The sequence below is a fragment of the Hypanus sabinus genome, chromosome 5, assembly GCF_030144855.1.
Source record: "Hypanus sabinus isolate sHypSab1 chromosome 5, sHypSab1.hap1, whole genome shotgun sequence".
In the NCBI taxonomy this organism is placed as follows: domain Eukaryota; kingdom Metazoa; phylum Chordata; class Chondrichthyes; order Myliobatiformes; family Dasyatidae; genus Hypanus; species Hypanus sabinus.
In genome coordinates this window covers 35,628,632-35,654,760 of record NC_082710.1, presented here as the reverse complement: position 1 = coordinate 35,654,760, position 26,129 = coordinate 35,628,632, and the positions used below count along the sequence as shown (strand labels likewise).

The 26,129-nt window shown below is 37.7% G+C and overlaps 2 protein-coding genes across 8 annotated transcripts in view; one reads left to right on the top strand and one right to left on the bottom strand.

Annotated features, from left to right (window-relative positions):
* Positions 1 to 7,896, bottom strand: part of ostf1 (osteoclast stimulating factor 1) — a 51,227-nt gene extending 43,331 nt beyond the window's left edge. Inside the window, exon 1 of one of the 2 annotated variants that reach the window (XM_059969730.1) lies at positions 7,753 to 7,896. In XM_059969730.1, coding sequence (XP_059825713.1) covers positions 7,753 to 7,759 — 7 coding nt within the window. In that variant the 5' untranslated portion in view covers positions 7,760 to 7,896. Of the gene's footprint in view, positions 1 to 7,098; positions 7,235 to 7,752 lie in introns of those variants that run through there. The other variant, XM_059969729.1, reaches the window with a different exon arrangement.
* The window catches only part of LOC132394055 (nicotinamide riboside kinase 1-like), a 47,749-nt gene continuing 28,919 nt past the window's right edge, over positions 7,300 to 26,129 (top strand). For 4 of the 6 annotated variants that reach the window (XM_059969725.1, XM_059969724.1, XM_059969726.1 and 1 more), the window contains exons 1-2: positions 8,073 to 9,985; positions 10,949 to 11,027. In XM_059969725.1, the coding sequence (XP_059825708.1) occupies positions 9,888 to 9,985; positions 10,949 to 11,027 (177 nt within the window). In that variant the 5' untranslated portion in view covers positions 8,073 to 9,887. Of the gene's footprint in view, positions 7,348 to 8,072; positions 9,986 to 10,948; positions 11,028 to 15,875; positions 15,967 to 26,129 lie in introns of those variants that run through there. The other 2 variants (XM_059969727.1, XM_059969728.1) reach the window with 2 other exon arrangements.

Sequence of the window (26,129 nt, the reverse complement as noted above, 5' to 3'; positions counted from 1 at the left end):
CATGAGTTTTGACTGTTTTTCCTCAGAATATTTTTATTTAGTTGCCACCTACCTTGCATAAAACACAAAACACCTTTGATCATAAATCCATCCAGTAATAACCTGCTTAAAATATGATCAGAACCACATAAGAAAAGGACATTGTGTGTCCTGTGGAACGATTCCATGGATGGACTATCAAAAACATTTAAAAGCCTTGCTTGATTGGTTTTTCAGGTTTAGTATCACTGGGATGTGTTGTGAAATTTGTCATTCTGTGGCAGCAAAACAATTATTATTATAGTTATTATTGCAATAGACCATCAAAAACTGTAAATTACAATAAACATATATAAAAAAAAGAAAATTAAATTAATCATGCAAAAGACCGCCTTGTTGAGGCATTGCCTTCCAAAAGGTATCCTGGATTCTGAGGAGGCTAGTGCCCATGATGGACCTGGCAGAGTTACAACTTTCTACAGCTTTTTCCAATCCTGTGCAGTGGCCTCTCAATACCAGGTGGTGATGCAACCAGTGAGAATATGACCATAAGATATATGAGCAGAATTAGGCCATTTGACCCAGAGTCTGTTCCACTATTTCATCATGGCTGATCTACTTTTCCTCTCTGCCCCAGCCTCTAGTCTTCTCCTCATATCCCTTCATGCTCTGACCAATCTAGAATCTATCAGCCTCTGCCTTAAATATACATAAATATACTTATGTATGCTTAAGGACAGTGGCAGCTGTATTTCATAAATATGCATAAATTTGAGTGTTTTTGGTGACATACCAATTCTCTTCAAACTCCTAGTGAAATACAGCTACTACTGTGCTTTCTTTGTAATTGCATCAATATGTTGGGCCCAGGATAGATGTTGCCACACAGGAACTCGAAACTGCTCATCCTCTCCACTTCTGATCCCTCGATAAGGACTGTTGTGTGTTCCCTCACGCTCCCCTTCCTGAAGTCCACAATCAATTCCTTGGTCTCACTGACACTGAATGCAAAGGTGTTGCTGCGACCCTACTCAACCGGCTGATCTATCTTGTTCCTGTACACTTCATCATTTGAAATGCTACCAATAGTATAGTTTCTGTCCTCAGCAAATTTATAGATGGCATTTGAGCTGTGAGCCACACAATCACATATGCAGAGGAAGTAGAGCAGCGGGCTAAGGTGAATCATTGTTGTCAGCAAGGAAGAAATGTTATCACCGACCTGCACAGACAGTGGCCTCTCAATGAGGAAGTCAGGGATCCAGTTGCAGAGGGAGGCTTAGAGGGTCAGTTTTTGAGAATATGGATTAGAACTGAGAGTATGATTGTCTTGAATGCTGAGCTGGAGTCCATGAACAGCAGACTGAGGTCGGTATTGCTATTGTTTGGACTAAGTGGAGAGTCAGTGAGATTGCACTTTGCACTACTTGCCTATTTATCTATATTCATATAATTTAAAAAATATATTTCTTATTGTAATTTACTGCTGCCACCAAACAACAAGTTTCATGACATCTGCCAGTGATATGAAATCTGATTCTGATTCTTTTGGAAATGATTTTAAATTCAACAGTATCTCCCAATCTTATAAAAATATAAACCATGTCAAAATCCCTACAGATTTCAATCTTTTGCAAGTTCTGTCCCATTGAGGCTGAGCTACGATGGTACTTGACAGAGACTCCTTTGAGCTCATTTATGGAAACAGCTTAAAATCTACCTTTATTGGCACTCTTTTTCCCTTTTCAAGGTTGGTGGGGCTCTGTCGAAAACCCTGACCAAGAGCTACAATCAAACTTCAGTTCTTTGCGGTGACGGGACCCACTCCCAGAGCCCACTGTCTGGTTGTTTATCGATATTCCAAGGATGCAGCCTAGAAGGCGAGCACTTGTTTGGGGTTCTGAGGCTCTGCAGCCCTGGGGATGAGCAGATTCTATGCCAGCGCCGCTGACTGAAGCATTACACACAGAATACTTTGGAACAGCAAATCAGTTGTCAGAGGGCTCTGAACTTGGATCTTGCTCTCTCACTTTCTCTCGTTGGTTGGGGAGTCTGTTGCCAATTCTCGAGTCGGAGAACTCGGGGGGAGAAAAGCAATGTGGCAGACTTTAACACTGTAAATCAGAAAGTTGTTTGTTTTTGTTGGTTGCCCCTCTTGCTGTGAAAAGGTGATATCTCTCTGTTGCTTTATTAGGGAAAAAGAGAGTCTGTGGGATGTTGAATTATCGGCTGAATTATTAATTTTTGGTGTACTGCAAATCATGGTCTTTCTTGATGACTTTGCTATTGCTTGCTTGGTGAGTGGAAGGTGCTGTTGCTTTTTTACTGAAGTAAGTGGGTAAGGGCTTTTGCTTGCTGCTGCTTGTGCATGCTTTGGGGTTCTAACATTTTTACTGTCACTCATTCTTTGGGGTGCTCTTTCATTTTCATGGATGTCTGTGAAGAACAAGAATCTCAGGTTGTTTACTGTATACATTATGTGAAATTAAATGGGACTATTGATGGCATACTTATTTTTGATTGCTATGAATACAATGCCCAATATTTTGCCTTAGTTTCTTTTATTTAGTACATTTGTAACAAAATAGAAATCCAGCAGAAAAATTCATTTTCTATTGAATCCACTATCTCCTTTTTCATTATAATTTAGAAATGCAGTGATTTTCTACATATACCCAATTTTGTTATAACCCACATGCAATCAATATACTCTTCCTGCTCTCACGTTTCTCCTTCAATGGCTTGTTGCTGTAATTACTCATCTGGTGAAACTACAAGAAAGTCATCCATTTGACTTCTTAAATCTTTTTTAATGTGCAGTAACAGTCATAGAAACCTAGCAGCAAGTTTGCATGCAGCAAAGCTCCCACAGACAGAAATGTTAGAATGACCAAATAATCTATTTTAATTAAAGCAATTGAAGGACAAACACATTAATAACACCTGTTTGAGCCACATCTTTTACATCTGATTGAATGAGCAGATGGGGTCTTGGTTTAATGCATATTCAGAATTTTCAATGCTAAATCATTAACTCTGACTTAGCACTGAGTATCTTGTCTTTAAACCTATCCTCCTTGCAGTCTTTTTCCTCTTTAGATATACCTTACACCAAGTTACGTCCAAGTTTCAGATTGTCTGTCCTGTCATTTTTGTATGCTGCTCAGTATTCAATATTTTTAGAAACACTTGTGTAAAATAGTTTAAGTTGTTTTATTATGTTAAATTTCTGCTAAAATAGATGCTGCTGGTGTTGTTTTTAAATGCTGTGCTACAACCAAGGGCAATACCAGATTTAATAATTTATCCTTCTCATAATATTGAGAAAGTAAATTTGAATAAACTAAAATCGCTACACTGAAGGTTACATATATCTTCAGGACCGGATGTAGACATAGAAGAGTTCAGCACAGGAACAGGCCATTCAGCCCATAATGTTGTGCTAAAAACACCCAAACACTAATCCCCCCTACCTACACCATATCCATATCCCTCCATCTTCCATATGCCTATCCAACATCCCTTAAGAGCCTCTAATGTATTTGCCTCTACGAGCAAATCAGCCAGCGCATTCCAGGCATCCACCACTCTCTGAGCAAACGATTTACCCCTCACATCCCCCTTGAACCTATTCCCTTTCACCTTCAATGCATGCTCTCTGGTATTAGCCATTTCAACCCTGGGAAACAGATACTCTCTGTGCCTCTCAATTTTGTAAAACTCTATCAGATCTCCCCCCAGCCTCCGATGCTCCAGAGAAAACAACGCAAGTTCGTCCATCCTCTCATGATAGCTCATGCTCTCTAAACCACACAGCATCCTGACAAACTCCCCCTCCAAAGCCTCAACATCCTTCCTATAGTGGGGTGACTAATACTCTAGATGTGGCCTAACCGAAGTTTTATAAAGTTGCAGCATGACATTCTGACTTTGGAACTCAGTGCCTGGACTAATAAAAGCAAGCATTCTATAAGCCTTCTTAACCACCTTATTGACCTGTGTAGCCACTTTCAAGGAGCTATGAACTTGGATCCCAAGATCTCTCTGCTCAGCAATATGGTCAAGGACCTTGCTCTTCACAGTGTCTGTCCCCTTGCATTTGCCCTACTGAGGTGTAAATGTTCAAGTCTGTTTCAGATCAGATTCTGCTGGCAAAGAAATAGGTGCACATACGTTATCTATCCAGCCCATTAACCAGAGTACCAGACACAATGGTTAATAATACCCCTTCACAGTTAGTGAGGTATCTGAGTTACTTCAGCACCTTTGGAGAATGTTGTTATGATAGAGTAGCTTCCACCCATTTAGCAAATCTTGTTTTCAAGTAAACTTCATCCCATAAAAAGGAGATGAAAGCAACTTTGACTCTAAATTGATAATACTGAGAAGATAAGAAAAAAAATCAATAACTTTCTGCCTGCTCTAAAAAGAAATATCTAAGGAAATTGTTTTCCATTCACAAGCCTGTTTATTTTACGCTGGCATAAAATTGACAGTTTTGTGAGGATGATATTTCTATTATCCGTCCAGAAAGTCAAAGATATCATATCTGAAATCATGTTATCAAGTGTACCTGAGAACAAATTTTCTTATGTCTCAAAATCATACTTTGTTTCCTCAGTACTTAAAAGTAAAAGTCCTGATTAGAATCAGATGAAAGACCTGTACTTGAAGACACTACTCCATTTGAGAAAAGCTACTGTAAGTCTTAAGTGACTAATAGTGTTTTTGTTTGATTCAAGAACTGGTTTCACATGGCATCACGTTTCACCTTTTCCGAAGGTATAACTATTGGAACTTATAACCCACAAAATTTGATTATGGTCCAATTTAAAACATGCAAAGGTGGCTTTCAGATACAACACAAAACAATTAAAAAATGCATAGGTAAATCACAAAGTTAAGTTCATGTTTTAATGTCAGATTTTGAACAATTATAGTTGCCAGTGGCAATCCATGAGATTAGTAGTGCACATAGGAAGAAATACAAACCAATATTTGAAAAACCATGTGACTGACTTATACAATCTAAATAAGAGCATCATTGTTTTCCTGTTGACATGAGGTCATAACTTCAGAATTAAAAGCTAATGAATGATAGCAGACATATCACAGAAATTTATAATATTCCAAACCTTACTTAATGTTTTAATAATAAATAACTGTCATGGAAGAAATACATGTAATAAAATGTCATCGGCAGATAGACAATAGAACATAAGAACATAAGAGATAGGAGTAGGCCAATCGGCCCCTCAAGCCTGCTCCGCCATTCAACAAGATCATGGCTGATCCAATCTTAATTCTAGTTTTCACTGAATCCCACAAGGCAACAATGTCAACCAACAGGGCACCATGCCGCCCATTTTATTTTATTATTCATCCCGCTCAAACCCATGTGATCACCCGGGGGGAAAAAAAAACGATTTGCCAATTGAGGAGAACAAATCTGGAAAATTCCTCTCCAACCCATCCAGGCTATCGAAAACTGGCCCAGGAGATCACATGGCTGATCTAAACCTAGCCTCATGTCCACTTACCTGCTCGCTCACCGTATCCCCTAATGCCATTTTTATCCAGGAAAATGTCTATCTCCGTTTTGAATTTATTGAGTGTAGTAGCTTCCACAGCTCTCTGCGGCAGTAAATTCCACAGCCCCACCACCCCGAGTGAAGAAATTTCTCCTCATCTCAGTCCTGGAATGGCATCCCCTTATTTTAAGATTATGCCCCCTAGTCCTCGTTTCACCCATCATTGGGAACATTCTCCCCGCATCCACCCGATCAAGCCCCTTCACAATCTTATATGTTTCAATAAGATCGCCTCTCATTCTTCGCAGGAGTAGGCCATTTGGCCCCTCGAGCCAGCACCGCATTCAATGTGATCATGGCTGATCATCCACAATCAGTAAACCGTTCCTGCCTTCTCCCCATATTCCTTGACTCCGCAATCTTCAAGAGCTCTATCTAACTCTTTCTTGAAAGCATCCAGAGAATTGGCCTCCACTGCCTTCTGAGGCAGAGCATTCCATAGATCCACAACTCTCTGGGTGAAAAAGTTTTTCCTCAACTCTGTTCTAAATGGCCTACCCCTTATTCTTAAACTGTGGCCTCTGGTTCTGGACTCTCCCAACATCGGAAACATGTTTCCTATCTAGCCTGTCCAATCCCTTAATAATCATATGTTTCAATCAGATCTCCTCTCATCCTTCTAAATTCCAGTGTATACAAGCCCAGTCGCTCCAATCTTTCAACATATGACAGTCCCACCATCCCGGGAATGAACGTCGTGAACCTACGCTGTACTCCCTCAATAGCAAGAATGTCCTTCCTCAAATTTGGAGACCAAAACTGAACACAATGCTCCAATATTTCAATAGAACTCTGATCCCTTGAATCAAGAAGAGAGAATGAACCAAACCATTTCCCCATCTTTATACATTTTAATTTTGTTTTGCTGGGAAAACGTCAAGATTAGCAAGACTGTAACACTTCTCTAACTCCAACACTGCCTCAAATGATTACATGCCTCACTATTCAAATACACTCTTGGGCATTCAAAATACACTCCAAAACTTGATGTTTTCCAAAAACCTTCAGCCTAACTGACACCAATTCCCATTCACTCACCCATATTCTCAATTATTTTCTGCAGCCTTCAGAGATACCTTTATCCTCTCGTGGTCCTGCGATTTATTTACATTACCATTGGCAGCCATGCCTTAGTACCAAGGCCTGAAGTTCTTTATTTTCATTCCGAATCCTCTGTACCTCTCTTTCCACTTTTGAAAAAAATAAGCTTTTAGATCGTCCCATGTCAAACTTTGAATGATAATGCTTCTGTGAAACTCTTTTGGGACGTTGTGCAATACCATCAAGGCGGTTTTAAATACAAATGCTGTCTGATCTTAAACATATTTCCTGGCAAGCATAGCGCAAAGAGTTAAAAAAAATTACCATTCATTAAAACAGAACAATTTTAAGTAGCTAAAGATCAGCAGCTCGATGACATCTTAAAAAAGGAAACTTCAAAAGTCTCATCACTTTTACGCAAAGTTCTCGTTGAGTTTTAACTTTCTGCTCCATGACAATTAACTGCAAATAAATATAGACACCTTACCTGGCTTGGCTGGTTTGGGTGGTGGCTTCGACATCGTTGCTAGAGCTAGTTAACAAAATGATCCTTACACCGAATACAAAGAGTAGCCCAGAAATTGAGGAAGTGCTAAAGCGATACGTCCAGAGCTGGCGGGGAGGAACCAGGAAGAACGACACGCTGAGCGCACTGACGTCACTAGCACCGACTCGCGGCCCAGATGGTGCGGGGTGACGTCACCCTGCGTGCTGCGTGGTTTTGACGGTGAGACAGGTAACGTACCGCGGGGTGCGGCGGCCCGCTGGACACCCCGACAAAATGTCTCTCAGCCGGCTGCACGGACCCGGCAAACCCCGGAGTGGTGTCAGGAGACTGGACGAATGTCGGTGACCAGCGCCCACGGCAGTCGCCACATGCTTTAAGTTTGGTGGGGGGTGGGGTGGTCCGAGGAGTTGACTTGTCTGTGTCGGGATCGTAGAGTGCCTGATGTCAACGTGTGAGGTCCGGCGCGTTGCAATTACCCGTCAGAAGCATTTGTCAGTAAAGGCAGGTGAAGGAGGAATAAAAGCAAGATATTGTAGATTCTGAAAAGAAACACATGAGATAACAGAAACTGCTGGAAGTACTCAGCAGATCCAGTAGCATCCATGGACAGAGAAACGATTTTCAGTTGCTCACCTTTCATGAGAACAGATGTCAGTCAACTAAGCCCCTCCAGCAGCCCCAGATTATATACAGTACTGTGCAAAAGTCTAAGGCACACGTATATGACTAAGGTGCACGGGACTCCACTTTTGCACGGTACTGCATTTGTCAATGTGAAGCAGGGAGCAAGTTTATAAATCTGGCAGGAGCAAAGGCTGTTGGGAATGGTGAGGGTGGAACTTCGCTAGAGGGGCGTGGGACGGGTGGCAGAGGAGTCGTCCCAGGGGCGGGGCCGTGGTGTGGGGTTTGATACCAGGCAAGGCCATTTGATTGCAAACAACTATAGAATGTCATCATAGAATGAGACATTGATCATTATAGAATGTCTCTGATGCATTCTGCTCTGTCCCCTCTGACTCTTCCCTTCCCACTCTCAATCTACAATAGACACCCAAATCAGAATCAGGTTTATCATCATTCACATATGTCATGAAATTTGCATTTTTTGTTGCAGTAGTAGAGTCCAATAAATGAAATTATTACAGTACTCTGCAAAATGTCTTAGGTACTGTAGCTATATATATGTGCCTAAGACTTTTGTACAGTACTGTAGATTGTGGAAATATTTTGGTGGGTTGAAGGGAGTCAAGTTTGAATCCACTATTTAAGAAAGCAAGGTAAATAAAAGCAAAGAACTACTGTTAGCCTAATGTCAGTAATAAGAAAATGCTGGCATATATAAGTTTTATGTTTTTCATATTTTAAACCTATTTCTATTTGAAACTTTCTCTCATCCCATAGTGCAAGAGAATAATCAGATTCTTCAATATATTCATGTAACTAATCCCTATCTCTCTGGAATTGTTCTAGTAACTCCCTTGTGACCTTCTCTAATGCTTTCATATTAATGCTCAAGTGTAGTGATCTGAATGACATATTGCAGATTTGACAAAACAAATGTCTTGTAATGTTTTATCCATATTTGTTTTTCTTCTGGTTGTCTATACTTTTTCAGATGGGTGAATGTAAAATATAGACTGTCAATGATAAAGGAACTTGTGTCCAGAAAACTTGTGGAGTTTAAATTGTGTGAGATAACTGAACTGAACATTTTTTGACTTTGAGCTTCAGAAGTCACCATACAAGTGTATAGCAAACTGGATGTTTTAACACATGCTACAATGAGCTGTTCATAGAGTCAACTGATCATTCTCTAATCTGTGAAACGTTACTGATTGCAACACAGAAAAAAAGAAATAGATTAGGTTATACAGAGTACTGAAAACAAAGAGTAGCTGCACTGTTAGAAGGTCCCATTGACATTCCAAGTTAGTGAGTATAATAAAACCCCATTAATGTGGAAGGCTTGGAACTTTGGTGCTGCTAAATAACAAGTTATTCAGAATCTTGGATGTTATTCCAATTAATACTCCAAGACACTTTCAATTCTTTTTGTAGAAATGTTACAAAGAATAGTAGAACGATAAATTTTCCAGTGAACCTGATAAGTTTCAACAAAGCATGGGAACCAGGGCCCCAGTGAGTTTAAAGGGAACTGAGACCTGATAAGACAGATATTGAACTTTAAGGGTTTTTTTTAACAACAATCAAACAGCAGCTTGTAGGAATTTTGCTTTACTGACATAAGATTCACCATCCTTATTTATTTATATGAATATACAAAACAATGATTGCTTGACATATGTATCCCACAATATTGTAATGAATGTCATCAGATGCAGACAAGACTGATAAAACAGAACAATTATTAAAAGTGGTGAGAGAGATTAAACTAGTTTTGCCATTCATGGGAATTTACATATCTACAGGCATACATGAACCTTTTGAATTTAATAAATATGGGAGTTCAGATGTACAGGTTTACATAAATCAGGTGTTCATAATCCAGGATCAGCCTGTAGAGACCACAGATGTAGAAATAGTACTATGTTCTCTTCAGTTACATTTATGCATAAAACAGATGTCATATGGTAATTTTTTTTAATATGTGTATAACATTCTGAAGTATATGGACCAGAAAGTAAAAGGCAGAATTGTAAGAGCATGCAAGTTTCCATGGATCTTGGGTGAAGTCTTTGTTAGAGCAAAATTGAAGAATTTTAGAAGCCATTATATTGCAGATAACAAGAGAGTAAGGAAAAGTGAAAATGACAGAAGAGAAAACAAGCACAGGAAAATTTTTTACCAGTTATGGCAGTCAGTGGATGAATACTAGACGACTGAAGACTAAAATCATCTGGTCAAGGTATATATATGTAGTTTAATATGTAAGTACAGAAAAGAGGTGTGAAACAGCAGTTTACCATGTTACAACTGAGTTTAGTATTTTTTTTGTTTGTCTCTTAGGGAGGTGGAGTACACACTAATACAGCCTTGGCTTAGAAACTCATCTGAAAAACTGAGCCTATACTGTACAGTATGCTATCAGACTCCATTTGAGGCTGTTATCTTAGACTGTACACCAAATTTTTAGCTTGTGGCTTGACTTAACTCAAATTTACCTTTCCACTCATTCTTTGAAATTCCTAAAGTAAGTTTCCTTCTGGAAACCTGTTTGAACTTTGAGTTATAAGGCCTCCCATTGCTAACACAGTTGTCTAAAAGTTTCCAATATGGATTGATGATGTAAATGTATTACCATTTTTCATGATTAACTGTAGCTGATATCTGTTTCATACCGGTGATCAGTCCCGGAGAAATTGCTTTGGTGAGCTGGGATACAATATTGCATCCTTTGTAATTTTAAATGAGCTAGGTAATTAATAAAAATCTGAGTTTCTTAATGTGAACATTGACCAAAGAGAAGTTTTAATGAGCACCTTAAAAAGAGGACCCATCAAAAGGTAAGTATAAGGAAGGAATTCCAGACTTTAAATCATAGGTAGCTGAAAGGATGATCATTCAAACCTAAAGCAAACAATAATTCTAGATATATGAACAACAAAAGAAAAGTATAACAAAATTAAATAAACAGTGGATAAATAAAACAATGAAACAAAATACAAAAGATTACAATTGCCTGGTTATGTTGTTCGTTTAATTTAAGCTATTTTCACTGTACCTCTTTAAAAAGGTAAGAGTACCATTGATCTGAATACTCAGACAAATGGTGAGACAGGAATAGACAAATACAGGTTAAATAATATGAATGTAATGCATTCAACATTAAGCACAGTAACACAAATATTTATATCTGTGTTGCTTTTAGGTATGAGGGGGACTTGAGTTTCATCAGTTCTACATTTCACAAGGCCAAAAATGAAGCAAATCATTGTTGGAATTGGAGGGTATGTATCAGTGAACTTAAATTACACTTGTTGAGGTTATTCCTGAGTTTGAGGAATTAATATGTACAGGTTGATAACTCTATTGTCGTTCTTTTGCGCCAATGATTTGTAGCAAGTTTAGATTTAAAAAAATAACTTTCTTCTCAAGTGCTCACTCAAGAGTTATGAAGATTTGCATATGCTTTAGTTTTTATGTTCTGGAAGATCATACCCAGATTTTAGGCATTTCCTTAAGCGTGACAGGTGGAAAATGGAATATTGTGTGCTCCTAAAGCTGTTAGCACTTGACCTTTGCAAAACCCCATCATCATGACTGAAAGTGCCCTATACCTTCAAGGATATTCCTGCTCCATTCAGAGTTTCATTGATTAGACATTCCCATAAATCAGCAAAAATTTTACACTTATAGGAAAATTTGAACATATACATAAAGTTTTCTCTTTATTCCCCAGAAAATTCTTTCTATCAGGAAACGTAGAGGAGGCTCTGCCCAAAAGCAGAGCAGCAGAGATGATTTAGCTGTGAGAGGTAACTTTAACAATAGACTGCAAAATAACAAACCACAAGAGGCCACAAACCAAGCAAAATAGATACAAAATAGAACAGGCAACAAGATCACTGGAAGCTAAGAGCAACTGGTTGAGGCCTGTTGGTAAGACGGGTAAATAACTATGGATGAGAACTGTGTTTAAATAGGTTGCAGGTGATAAGCTGGAAACAAGCGGCAGGAGATTCCTATTAGCTGAGTGGAGACTGGAAGGTACCTGCATGTGCGGGCCTGACAGGACACCCATGCCCCATGGCCAGCCTCCGATGGCCCAGGATGATTCAGGTAGCTCCAGTGGAACTCCTTGATGAGCGATGAATCCACAAGTAACTGGACAACAGCTAAGATCTGTCCTTAAGGCCCTAAGCTTCCCTGTCAACCAAGTACTGCACACCCAGTCCACAATAACGAGAATCCATCAACCAGTGAACTCTGTTCACTTGACCATCTTCCACCATTCTAGATCCAGAGATGCAGGCTCAGATGGGTTGAGTGGTGCATAGGTAATGGGCTTGAGGCAGGAAACATGAAAGGATCCTGAGGGATGGTGGTGGGTGGAGATGGTAAATGACTGAATTTATGCGACGGGTAATCTTAAAGGGGCCAGGTGAGTGCTTACGGGAGTTAGTGCAGAAGGGCAGATCTTGGGTGGCAGACTACAAGTTGGAGAATCAAGTCTGCCATCTCACTGGCTGACAAAAACTTAGGGAGGGCAATGAAGTGGGCCACTTTGGAGAACCAGTCCATCACTGTCATGATCACTATAGCCCCATTGGAAGGTGGCAAATCTGTGATGAAATCTATGGCAATTTTGGACCATGGGCAGCGAGGGATTGCTAGGGGCAGCAGGAGCCCATAGGATTGCTGGTTGGGGAAATTGGACCAGGCACATTGAGGGCAAGCAGCAATGAACTGTTAAAAACCTACGATCCTGGTGGGCCACCAGAACCAGCGTTGCAGAAAATCCAGTCCATCATGCACCTGGATGGCCAGAGAGAGGTGAGGAGTGTGCCCAGTGGAGTACAACAGAGTGCACAGCCATTGACACATACATGGAGTTGTCATGTGTGTCAGCTGGAACAGTCTTGTGTTCTATACGATTGGAGTAAAGATCTGAGTAGACAGAATAATGGGCTGAAGGTCAATCTCTGTTTCAGCTGGGAGAAATGGTAATGTAGTGGTTAGCACAACACTTTCAGTACCAGTACTTATGCAAGAAGAAGGCACAAGGATGTGTCTTCCCATCTACTCCTCGCTGGGAGAGGATGACCCTGATGCCCACATCAGATGTGCCCAACTCTACACAAAAGGTCCAGAAGGGTGTGAGTGCCAGAAAATGGGAGCAGTGGTGAGGTGTCTCTTGAGCTTCTCGAAAATATGGTCTGCAGTAGCAGACCAGATTATCTACGAGGTAGGAGTCTTGGTGATGGAGGTGAGAGGAGCAGCAATTTCGCTATTGTGGTTATTTTGGGCAGGCTGTGTCAGTTGCAGTCATCACACTACACCCCTAAAATAGATTGTATGTTCACTCTGTCACAGGAGGAGAGAATATGGTCAATGGAGGAAGATGTTCAATGGTGTGATCAAACCCTTGACAATATCATCATTCTCCATTGACTCTCAGGAATTTGTAGGCCTTGAGTGTTCAAAGTGAAGGAGTTTACTGGATGGAATAGAGAAGTCCGTGTATTGGGTGTACACGGAACACAACATAAGTGGTGGAAGGAGTGCATTGTCTCAGACTACCCACCTGTCTGTGCAAGCTTCTGTGTTTCCCACATTGGTCACCTCTGATCCCATAAAACAAAAGTGCAGCAGGTTATCCCCAATCCAAAGGTCTGTTCAAGAAACTTGTCATTGTCCATAGACTAGGAAAGCTTGTTAATGAATATACCAACAGTTAAGGCCAGTGATAATGGTCTATTAAAGAAATGTTGAAACATGTTGTGTTTATACTGAAAAGGAATACGAGTCTCATCAATTAATCAATTAAGAGATACAGTGTGGAACAGGCCCTTCCAGCCCAACAAGCTGCAACGTCCATCTTGTTGGGTCCATCTATTTAACCCTAACCTAATCATAGGATAATTTACAGTGACCAATTAACTTAGTAACTAGTACATCTTTGGACTGTGGGAGGAAACCAGAGCATTTGGAGGAAACCCACACATTCATGGGGAGGACATACTAACTCCTTATAGAGGACACCACAATTGAACTTCAGACTCCAATGCCCCAAGCTGTAATAAAATCATACTAATCACTACGTTACCATGGCGCCCGAAAGTTCTGTAAATAAGCCATGAATGACTAACGAGACAAATGTCAACATGAAACTGAATGGAAAAGCATGCAGCAGGCAAAATCAAGTGCAGAACTTGGCAGAGGAGAAGACATGGAACTGCAAAAGGCAACACAGATAGCAACAGCTACAAAAAAAGTGACAAGAAAACAAACAGGAACTAACAGAATCACAGAAACTTTACAGATAAGGATGATGTTCACAGTTAGGTTGAATAATTTGTATCAGTGTTTACAATAAAAAAAACATATAGACATCCTAAGGAATCTAATACGGATTCAGACACAAGAACTCATCAAAAATGATACAGGAGATAACAGCTATGAAGAAAAATAGTGGACTTAATAATTTTATTAGTGGAATGGTTTCTAACCCAGAAAAAAAGAACTGCATTAGACTATTATAGATGTCATAACTATATTTATGGAAGTTTTCTTAGTATGGGAAACAGTATATTACTGTGTCACTCCAGTGTGTTTTTAAAGGTGACAGACTAGAACCAGTTTGTCCCTAACTTCTGTGGTCTCAAAAGAATCAAATCAAGAACAGAGTTACAGAAGACCATGAAAATATTCAATTGATCAGAATGAACCAACATAGATTTTTAAATCACAGATCAGGCAAGATGAGTGAATATTTCAAAGAGCTAAGCAGTAGACAAGATAAGTATATGGGTGCTTTATACATGAATTTCCTGAAGACATTTGAGAAAGTTGCTATTGAGGGAGTAATAGATCCAGAAGGTGATGTGATTTAAATTTGAGATTTTAAGTGGAACAATAAAAGTACAATTCCTTTCACTGAGGTGTCTAGAACTAATGATCATCCCCTTAAAAAAGAGGATGTTATTTTGCTATCTCTTTAACTTTTGTTCTATGTGTGGGTGTGACCTTTTCAAACAAGGCACTTGGTCCTTTATAAGTGATTAATTTATTCATTATCTCTCCTTTTCTTAATTCTCATCATTTATTTTTGATCTTATACTTCAAACAGCTGCTGATATGTATTTTATATGATTGTGATGAATATTTTTGATTATATTTATGGCTTGTAAGTGCAGTTTTGGTAGAATTAACATGTTTTTTTGAAGCTTTGATTTAATGAGACACTAAATCTCAATTCGATATTGCAAATTTTTATGTATTTTCTAATGATTAAATTAGTGAATATATCAAAATGAAATAAACTCATCTTTAGCCAATATAATGAAGCAGCCAGTTTTGCATGGTGAAAAATCAAAAAAGCTGCAGATGCTGAAAATCTAAAATAAAATCTGAAATTGCTTAGGCCACATCTGTAGGAAGAGAAGTGATGCTAATATTTCAAGTTGAAGACCCTTCGTCAGAATTGGGTAGGAGACAAAAGAAGCTTGTAAAGCTGCAGGAAAGGTGGGGAAGGACATGTGTATGATGATAGGGCTGAATTCAGGTGATCATGGAGAGAAGCCCCAGGGAGAAGTAAAGCTATCTGGTCAATGAACAGTTAATGAGTGCGAAAAAAGACAACAGAACGTAGAAGCTGTGAAATACAAAGCCGGAAGATATGCTTCATAATAAAGGTTAAACGTGTTCTCCATTCCTAGAAGGGAAAAAAATAAATAAAAGTTAAGCCAATAACACAGATAGAGAATAGGTATAGACAGAGAAAGTAAGTTACCTGAAATTGTAGAATTCAATACCACATCCAAGAGTTTCCAGATTGAGCTTGATGCAGCCTTTTGGGCTGAATGTTGAATTCTACAAATTCAGCTACCTTACTTCCTGACTATCTATGATGTTAGCTCATCTTGCTTTCTCTTTTTGTATTTTTTTAAAATTGTCCCACGTGAGAGAAGTACATTATCTTCATGAGACTTATAAGTACAATTTTGTTCAAGTTATTTCAAAAGAATCAGATGCCCAGAGCATTGCTAAAACCTGTTTGTTGGATTTTGCTCCAATATGGTATCTTACTCTACTGATTATAAATATAAATGTAGTATTTTCTTTCTTTAATTTAGCATGACAAATGGTGGAAAAACCACACTTGCATGCAGCCTTAAGAAAGCACTTCCAAACAGCACTTTAATATGTCAAGATACATATTTTAAGGTAAACATATAAAATAATCTTAATATTCTTATTTAATAATTGTAGATGTTGTTCATGTATTTAATTTATTTAGATTTAGTTTCATCCTTAAGATGAGTAAAGTTCTATATGTCCCATCTAAATATATTACCCAATATATTTATCTCTTTTATTCTGTTCTGCTACCTTCCCCAAATAATTTCATATGTTTTTTTGAGGAATTCCAATGAATCATTCTTTAACCATGTTTAACATTTTACTAGCATATTTATCATGAGGAAATCCTAATTCATTTCAGAGAAGCATAATCAAATCCAATTTGTAAACTCATGTTTCGTAGGGCATTCATATTTGGAGAGCAATATACTTAACCAACTTTCCTGTTTTCCTAATTTAGATTGAATTGTTCATTGTTCTACCTGTTTCATAAACCTGAAATTATCCACTTAAAATTAATGATGAGAGTACTGACATATAAATATCTCAATTATATATAAATCTCTCCAGTAAATTTAAGTCTGAAGTGCTTTGCTTACCATGATAGCTGTTTATGAAGGTAATACTAATCACCTCTATTAATTTACAAGATATATTAAATCAGGTCTTAGTGACCTTTTTGCTTTGAGCTTATTTAATTTTTGCCGTTAATTTTTATTTGATCTATTTGAATGTAAGTTTCAACTACTATTTAAAGACAGGTCAATTCCTATTGCAGTTAAAAGCATATACAAAGATTGTGAAAATACTTAGGATTCCCTTGGTTCCTCAGAGTAAAAAGCAGGTAGAACTGTCTGGAAAATTGTAGCAGTCAAGTTGCAGCAGATTTACAACATTTCTAATCAAGTACCCCTTCGAGGCATCTTGCTTCAGGGGAAATTATGACTTCATTGTGATGCATATTACCTGCAATGATATTGACTTGGCGGACTGCAATAGGGCCAACAATAAAAGACATCATAAAGAAATAAGCTAATTGTAGAGTGTGTATCTGTGTCTCTATTTGTATTTGAGTGTACGTGTGTGCTCTGCCACTGCTGTAGACCATCCACTTCAAGGTTCGATGTTTTGTGCATTCAGAGATGTATGTCTGCATTCTACTTTGCAACAAGTGGTTATTTTAGTTACTGTCACCTTCCTTTATCAGTTTGAACCAATCTGGCCATTCTCCTCTGACTTCTTTCGTTAACAAGGCATTTCACCTACAAAACAGCCCACTGTCTGGATACTTCTTGTTTTTCACACCATTTTCTGTAAACTCTATATAGACTATTGTGCATGAAAATCATTGGAGATCAGCAGCTTCTGAATTACTCAAAACTGGCATAAATAATCATTCCATGTTTAAAGTCACTTAACTCACATTTCTTCCCCTTTCTGATGTTTGGTCTGACAACAACTAAAACCTTTAGGTCATGTCTTATCTGATTGGTAAGATGGTGGCATGCTTGGACACAAAGGCCACTCCAAGCTCAATCAAACGTATTTGTCCATCCTGTATGTCTCTTTTATGATCATAAGTCACTGCTGGATACTAAGAACATCAAGTACTGTAAGACTATTCCATCAGCAAGTTGCTGGATAGCAATGGTGCTGGACTGTGGTGTGTGATCCAAAAAAAAAGTGCAAGTAATTGTCTTGGAAATCTTTATTGTGATCACAAGACCCTGTTAGACATTGGTAATGAAGAATACTGCAAGCCGGTTCACTGACAGCAGAGGAGCTGTGTTGCCTCGGTTATTGTGGAGACAAGGCTCTCAAGACTCAGAATTGACTGTTGCAGTTACCGATGAAGGAGACACCGAAGCTGGCTGTGTGCTGGGTTGGGGTGTTGCCCCACCTATCACTGCTGCCCTTCGGTGTTCACTTGGTGGAAGAAAAAGCTAGAACTGGGCAACTCGGATTTGAGCTATATTATTTTTTACTCTTTGTGAGAGGATATTAATAGTCTTCTGAAGGCTAGATCGGGGCATTCAAGACCGGTATCCAGAACTATACAAGAAGTCCAGGTACGACTCACGGAAGGCTATTTTAAGAGCAAGGAAGCAATACCAATTGAGGTTAGAAATGGAATTGAATTCATGTCAGCACTGGCAGGGTTTGTAGGCCATTATTTCCCACAAGACAAAACCTAACCATGAATGGCAGTGATGCTTCACTCAAAGATGAGCTGCTTTTTATGCATGCTTTGTAAGGAAGAATAAAACTATAACTGTGTGAATCCCTAATGCATCTAGTGACCCTGTGATCTCTTTTCTCGGAGGCTGATGTCAGAACCTCCGTCAAGATGGTGAACCCTTGCGAGGCATCAGTCTTCGATGGTATATCTAGCAGGGCTTTGAAAACTTTTGCCAACCCACCAGTAGGTGTGTTCAAGGACACCATCAATCTCTCACTGATGGAGGAGGAGATTCCCACCTGCTTTAAAAGTGTGATAATCATCAGTGCCCAAGAAAAGCAGGGTGAGGTGCCTCAACAGCTATCGTGAGTGGCACTCACATCGACTCTGATTAAGTACTTTGAGAGTTTGGTTGTGGCTAGAATCAACTGCATCAGCAGGGACCTAGACCCGCTGCAGTTTGCCTTTCACCATAATAGATCTACAGAGGTTGTAAATTCAGTGGCTGTCCACTCAGCCTTGGATCATCAGGACAACAGTAATACCTATGTCAGGCTGGTGTTCATTAACTACAGCTCCGCATTCAACACAATCATACCCTCAGTTCTAATCAACAAGCTCCAAATTGTGAGCCTCTGTACCTCCCTCTGCATCTGGATCCTTGACTTCTTCACTGGGAAACTACAGTATGTGCAGTTTGGAAATAACATCTCCTCCTCACTGACAACACTGCAGCACTCAAGGATGTGTGCTTAGCCGCCTGCTCTGCCCTCTCTACACCCACGACTGTGTGGCTAGGCACATCTCATACATTATCTATAACTTGGTTGATGACACAACTATTGTTGGCAGAATTTCAGATAGTGACAAGGAGGTGTACAGGAGCGAGAGAGATCAGCTGGTTGACAGCAACTTTACATTCAATGTTAGGAAGACCAAGGAATTGATTGTGGACTTGAAGTTGAGGGAACAAACACAAGTCTTTATCGAGGGATCAGAAGTGGAAGTGGATCCCAACATTTCTGAGAATCTATCCTGAGACCTACATATTAATGTAATTAGAAAGAAGGCATGACAGCAGCTATGTTTTATTTGGAGTTTGAGGACAATTAATATGTCAACAAAGACACACATATTTCTATAGATGTATCATGGAGAGCATTCTAACTGGTCGCATGACTCTATGGTATAGAGGGGACATTGTATAGAATGGTAAAACGTGACAGTAAGTTCTAAACTCCAATCAAAAAGCAGTGCCTGAAGAAGGTGGCAGCCATCATTAAAAATCCCCGTCACTCAGGGCATGTCCTCTTTTCATTGCTACCATCAAGGAGGAGGTACAGGAACCTGAAGATGCACACTCAAAGATTTAGGAACAGCTTCTTTCCCTCTGCCATCAGATTTCTGAATGGACAATGAACCCATCAACACTACCTCACTTTTCTATCTCTTTTTGCACTACTTATTTGAATTAATTTATCTTATTGTACCTCTTATTGTACAAGATGGTGCTGGTGAAATACAGCGACGTGTTACGGGCATCTTACAAAACTTCTACATATACTTCTGAATTACTCTCTCTGCAATCTGCAGTCAGTAATTTCCTTTTTTTTAAAAAACATACTTTGGACAACACTGTTGTTGGCTGAATAAAAGGTGGTGATGAATCAGCATGTACTGTAGCAGGGATACAGTGTGGCTGAGTGGCGCCATGAAAAAATGAACAACAACTTCTCAATGTCAGCAAGACGAAGGAGCTGATTATTGACCTAGGAGGAAGAAACCAGACATCCATGAACCAGTTCTCAAAGGTCCTCATTTGTTGTGGAGAAGGTCAGCAACTTTAAATTCCTCAGAGTTTCATTTCTGAGGACCTATTATGAAGAAAGCATGGCAGTGTCTCTACTTTTTGGAAGTTTGTGAAGATTCGACATGTCATCTAAAACTTTGACAAACTATAGGTATATATTGGAGAGTCTATTGCGTCATCTTTTAGTCTACAGCTCCCTGAAATTGGCAATACAAGTTCTTAGTCTGGTAAGAAGGCATATGGCATTCGAATTTTTATTGATCCTGGTATTGACTATTAAAAGTGGAGAAGTTATGTTGCAATTCTATAAAACATTGGTTGGGCCACATTTGGATTGTTGTGTGCAGTTCTGGTTGCCACATTGCACGAAGGATGTGGAAGCTTTGGAGACAATGCAAAAGAGGTTCATCAGGATGTTGCCTAGATGAGAGAGTACAGGGAGAGATTCGACAAACTTGGATTGTTCTCTGTGGAACATCAGAGGCTAAGGAACAATCTGATAGCACTATATATATTTATGAAAGGCATAAACAATCAGAGTCTTTCTCTGTTCTGTACTGCTCTATGTTCAGAGATTGCACTGTAATGCTATGAGTTCTCTGTGTTGCCTTATGTTTATATTTCAGTAAACGCAAGGCAGGCTTTGCAAGTGAATTTCTAAGTACTGTAAATTTAAATCAGCATGTCATGAATCAAATTATCGTGGAGGTGCAGTGAGAGGTCACGTGGTGAGATAATGGGTAAGACAAACCATCAGTCTTACACTTGAAATGCTTACTCCTTGGCTTCTGTAGGAGAAGTCTGATGCTAGCATAAAATGTAGTCAACAATTTAAAAGAAGTTTGTGAAAACTTCCCAGTAACTGATTGAAATTGCAGGTGAAATCCAGGAAAATTATATATTGAAAAGAAAACCATAAAATATATTGGTAAAATTTGAAACAAAAAGAGAAAATGCTGAAAAGTACTCAGCAGATCAGGCAGCATTCTTGGAAAGAGAAATAGTCAATATTTTGGGTCTGCAATCCTTTGCCAATACTAGTGATAAATATGGACAGATTTTTACTAATGTGTGGAAGAAACTGGAACCATTTTAGACTTGTTACATCAGAACAAAGGCACATCAAAGGAGTCTTGGACAGCTCATACCTAATACAATGAGAGAAAAGATTTTGACTAAATTTTAAAATTAATGTGCAGGAACCAAAACAATTTAAGAAACTTTGTTTATTGTCCATGTTCATCTATAAATCATTCTAAATTCATTTTCATCTTCTGAATCCTTTTCAATTTTATATGTAGAAGTTTGTTGTTGGTTACATCAGGATATGGATAGGATGCAGAGCTTTGTTGAGAAGTACAGTACCAGATGGAGTTCAATCCAGAAAACTGTGAAATGATACCCTTTCAAAGATTTAACTTGAAAGCAGAGTACAGGATTAATGGCAGGATTCTTAGCAGTTTGGAAGAACAGTAGGATCTTGGGGTCCACATCCATAGATCCCTTGAAGTTACCATGCAAGTTGATAGGGTGGTTAAGAAGACATATGGTACATTGGCCTTCATTAGTTGGAGGATTGAGTATGAGTCACAAGGTAATGTTGCAGCTCTATAAAACCCTAGTTTGACCACACGCAGTATTGTGTTCAATTCTGATCCCCTCGTTATAGAAAGAATGTGGAGGTTTTGGAGGGAGTGCAGAGGAGATTTACGAGGATGCTGTCTGGATTAGGGAACATATTCTCTTTCAATCTTTTTATTATCATTAATAATAAGTACAAAATACAATTGATATATTAATAAAGGGATTACAAACATACAAATTCCCATTGCACATGAAAGAATACATAAGCAATAATTACAATATAAATGAGTTTTCCCAAAACATAAACCATACAGTATATGTATGAACAAGGTAAATCTAGGTATTACATAATATATAATATAGAAAAAAAACACAGAAAAAAGAAAAAAATATATTATGCAAAAATAACTAAACTACTAATCTAATAGCTAATAAAGAAAAAAAAGCAAAAAAAAGAAAAAAGAAAAAAAACTAGAAAAGAAACAAAAAGGGCTGTCTATAATATCTCATAAGAGCACATAATCATCAGTGTCATCAACTCCGATCCTCTCAACATAAATAAGATTAAAGCTGGAAAATCAAATAAGCCTGGAACAGGGTCATATTACATCATATGAAAATATTGAAAAAATGGTCTCCATATCTTTTCAAATTTAATAGAAGTATCAAATACAACACTTCTAATTTTTTCTAAATTTAAACATAACATAGTTTGAGAAAACCAATGAAATACAGTGGGAGGATTAATTTCCTTTCAATTCAGCAAAATAGATCTTCTAGCCGTCAGCGTGAGAAATGCAATCATTCGACAGGCGGAAGTAGATAAATGCAGTAAGTCCATCATTGGTAAACCAAAAATTGCGGTAATAGGATGGGGTTGTAAATTGATGTTTAATACCGCAGAGGTAATATCAAAAATATCTTTCCAATATTTTTTCAAAAGCGGACATGACCAAAACATATGAGTTAAAGATGCAGTTTCAAATTGACATCTATCACAAATAGGATTTATATAAGAATAAAAGTGAGCTAATTTATCCTTGGACATATGGGCCCTATGTACGACCTTAAATTGTATTAATGAATGTTTAGCACATATAGAAGATGTATTAACTAATTGAAGAATTCTATCCTAATTCTCAATAGGAATAATAAGATTAAGCTCTCTTTCCCAATCATTTTTTATCTTATAAAGGGGCTCTGAACGGATCTTCATAATTATGTTATAAAGTTTTGATATAAGCCCTTTTTGAAAAGGGTTTAATTCAAACAAACTCTCCAAAATATCTGAAGACACAAAATTTGGAAATGTAGGAAGTACAGTACTTAAAAAATGCCTAATCTGTAAATATCTGAAAAAATGAAATCTAGGCAAATTATATTTATCAGATAATTGCTCAAAAGTCATAAAGCAATTGTCCAAAAATAAATCAGAAAATCTTAGTAATCCCTTAGTTTTCCAAGCTGAATAAGCTTGATCTATAATTGAAGTGTGGAAAAAGCAATTAGATACAATAGGAATATTTTAAACGAATTGAGTCAACCCAAAATTGAAACCATATACATAAAGTATGTTTAACTATCGGGTTGTCAATTCGTTTCGGCAATTTAGAAAGAGCAAAAGGGAGAGAAGTCCCTAAAATAGAACCCAGAGCATAAACTGGTACCGATTTAATTTCCAAACTCACCCAATGAGGGCCAGAAGATCCATCCCAATCTTTCAACCAACATAACAAATATCTAATATTAACTGCCCAATAATAAAATCTGAAATTAGGTAATGCTAACCCACCTTCCTTCTTTGTCTTCTGTAAATGTATTTTACCTAATCTGGGATTTTTATTCTGCCATATATATGAGGAAATTTTTGAATCAACATTAGTAAAAAAAGATTTCGGAATAAAAATTGGTACCGCTTGAAAAATATATAAAAACTTAGGTAAAATAACCATCTTAATAGCATTAATCCTACCTATCAGAGATAAAGATAATGGTGACCACTTAGTAAACAAACCTTTAATCTGATCAATTAAGGGTAAAAAATTAAACCTAAATAATTCTTTATGATTTTTTGTGATTTTAATTCCTAAGTAAATAAAAGAGTCATTAACTAATTTAAAAGGTAAATTTCCATAAATTGGGACCTGTCTATTCAAAGGAAACAATTCACTTTTATTAAGATTTAACTTATACCCAGAAAACTCACTAAATTGAGCCAACAATGATAGAACTGCTGGAATAGATTTCCCGGGGTTAGAAATGAATAATAATAAATCATCTGCATACAAAGATAACTTATGAATATCTGTCCCACGATTAATACCCGAAATATCTTGTGATTCTCTGATGGCAACTGCCAAGGGTTCTAAAGCAATGTTAAATAGTAATGGGCTAAGAGGACAGCCTTGTCTAGTGCCCTGAAATAAATGAAAAAAGGGAGATCTTTGATTATTAGTAAATACTGAGGCTACTGGAGTGTGATAAATCAGTTTAATCCAGGAAATGAATGTCGGACTAAAATTAAACTTCTCCAACACATTAAATAAGTAAGGCCACTCAACTCTATGAAATGCTTTCTCCGCATCTAATGAAATAACACATTCTGAAGAGCTATGTGAAGGAGTGTAAACAATATTCAGTAATCTCCTAACATTGAAAAAAGTATAGCGATTTTTAATAAAACCAGTTTGATCTTCCAAAATAATTTGGGGTAAAACCTTCTCAAACCTGGATGCCAGTAACTTGGAAAAGATCTTGGAGTCTACATTCAATAAAGATATTGGTCTATAGGATGCACAGTCAGTAGGGTCTTTATCTTTCTTCAGTATTAAAGAAATAGAAGCTCTATAAAAAGATTGTGGCAAATTCCCCAATCTAATCGCTTCCTCAAAAACCCTGCATAACCAAGGAGAAAGAGTAGCGGAAAAACATTTTTAAAATTCTACTGTATACCCATCTGGACCTGGTGCTTTCCCAGAATTCATTGAGGAAATAACCCCTTTGATTTCTGCGTCCATAACAGAAGTATCTAATATTGAAAGATCATCGGATGATAATTTTGGAAAATTCAATTTCCCAAGAAAATCACACATGGTATTACGATCCTGTGGGAATTCAGATTGATACAGGGAGGTATAAAAGTCTTGAAATGACTTATTTATCTCATCATGGTTAACTGTCAAATCTCCATTCTGCTGACGAATCTTAGTGATTTGACGATTAACCAAAGCACTCTTCAACTGACTAGCTAACAGTTTACCTGATTTATCACTGTGTATATAAAAATCAGATCTGGTTTTCATTAATTGATTTTCAATAGGAAATGTAAGTAATAAACTATGTTCCATTTGAAGTTCAACCCTTTGTTCGTAAAGTTCCTTACTAGGAGTGATCGAATATTTCTTGTCAATCTCTTTAATTTTATCGACCAATAAAAGAGTTTCCTTCTTAATGCGTTTTCTCAAACCAACGGAGTAAGAGATAATCTGTCCATGTATATACGCTTTAAAAGTGTCCCAAAGTGTTCCGCAAGAAATATCATCATTGGAATTAGTTGAAAAGAAGAAATTGATCTGTTCCTTCATAAATTTAATAAAGTCTGGATCTTGCAGTAAGGGAGAGTCAAATTGCCATTGTCTAACATTAGAAGCTGTATCCGTAAATTTAATAGAAAGTTTTAATGGAGCATGGTCAGAGATAGCTATAATATCATAATTACAGCCGATTACCGATGGAATAAAACAAGAGTCAATAAAAAATGATCAATTCTCGAGTAAGAATGATAAACATGTGAGAAAAAAGAAAACTCTTTATCGTTAGGATACCGAAATCTCCAAATATCAAAAACTCCATTATCAGACAAAAAGGAGTTAATACAAGTGGCTGACTTATTGGGTAAAGTCTGAATAGATAAAGATTTATCCATCAAAGGATTTAAACAACAATTAAAGTCACCACCCATTATTAACTTATATTCATTTAGATTAGGTAAAGAAGTAAATAAGGACTTAAAAAATTCAGGCAATCCACATTTGGAGCATGAACATTAACCATAGCAACCTTTTTATTACAAAGTAAACCCGTAATTAACAAAAATCTACCATTCGGATCCGAAAAGATATCGTGTTGAACAAATGCCATAGAGGAGTCAATAAAAATTGAAACTCCCTTTACTTTGGCATTCGAATACGAATGATACTGTTGACCCCGTCAAGACCTAAAAAAGTGATATTTGTCCTCCTTCCTCACATGAGTTTCTTGAACAAAAATAATATGAGCATTAAGTCTTTGGAATACTTTGAAAATCTTCTTTCGTTTAATTGGATGGTTTAAACCATTAGTATTCCAAGACACAAAATTAATGGTCTGAGCCCTAATTCTAAAATCAACCCTTTGGTATAAAAAGGGTTAACCAGATTTTAAACTCATGCACCCAGAAGAGGAACAAAAATAAAGAGCGGACCCAGAAGTGACGACATCGTAGACATATTTGAAGTTCAAAAACAGCCCAAATGAAAAAACTAAAACAAACTAGTAAAAGAAAAATAAAATTAGAAAACAGACCATCCCCCACCCCCACAAGAAAAAGGCAAGAATAAGCCAAATTGTGGCTTGAAAAAGGAAAAGATAAGACTAATTCTACCCCCATATCAGCGGAAGACCACTCCGTATATA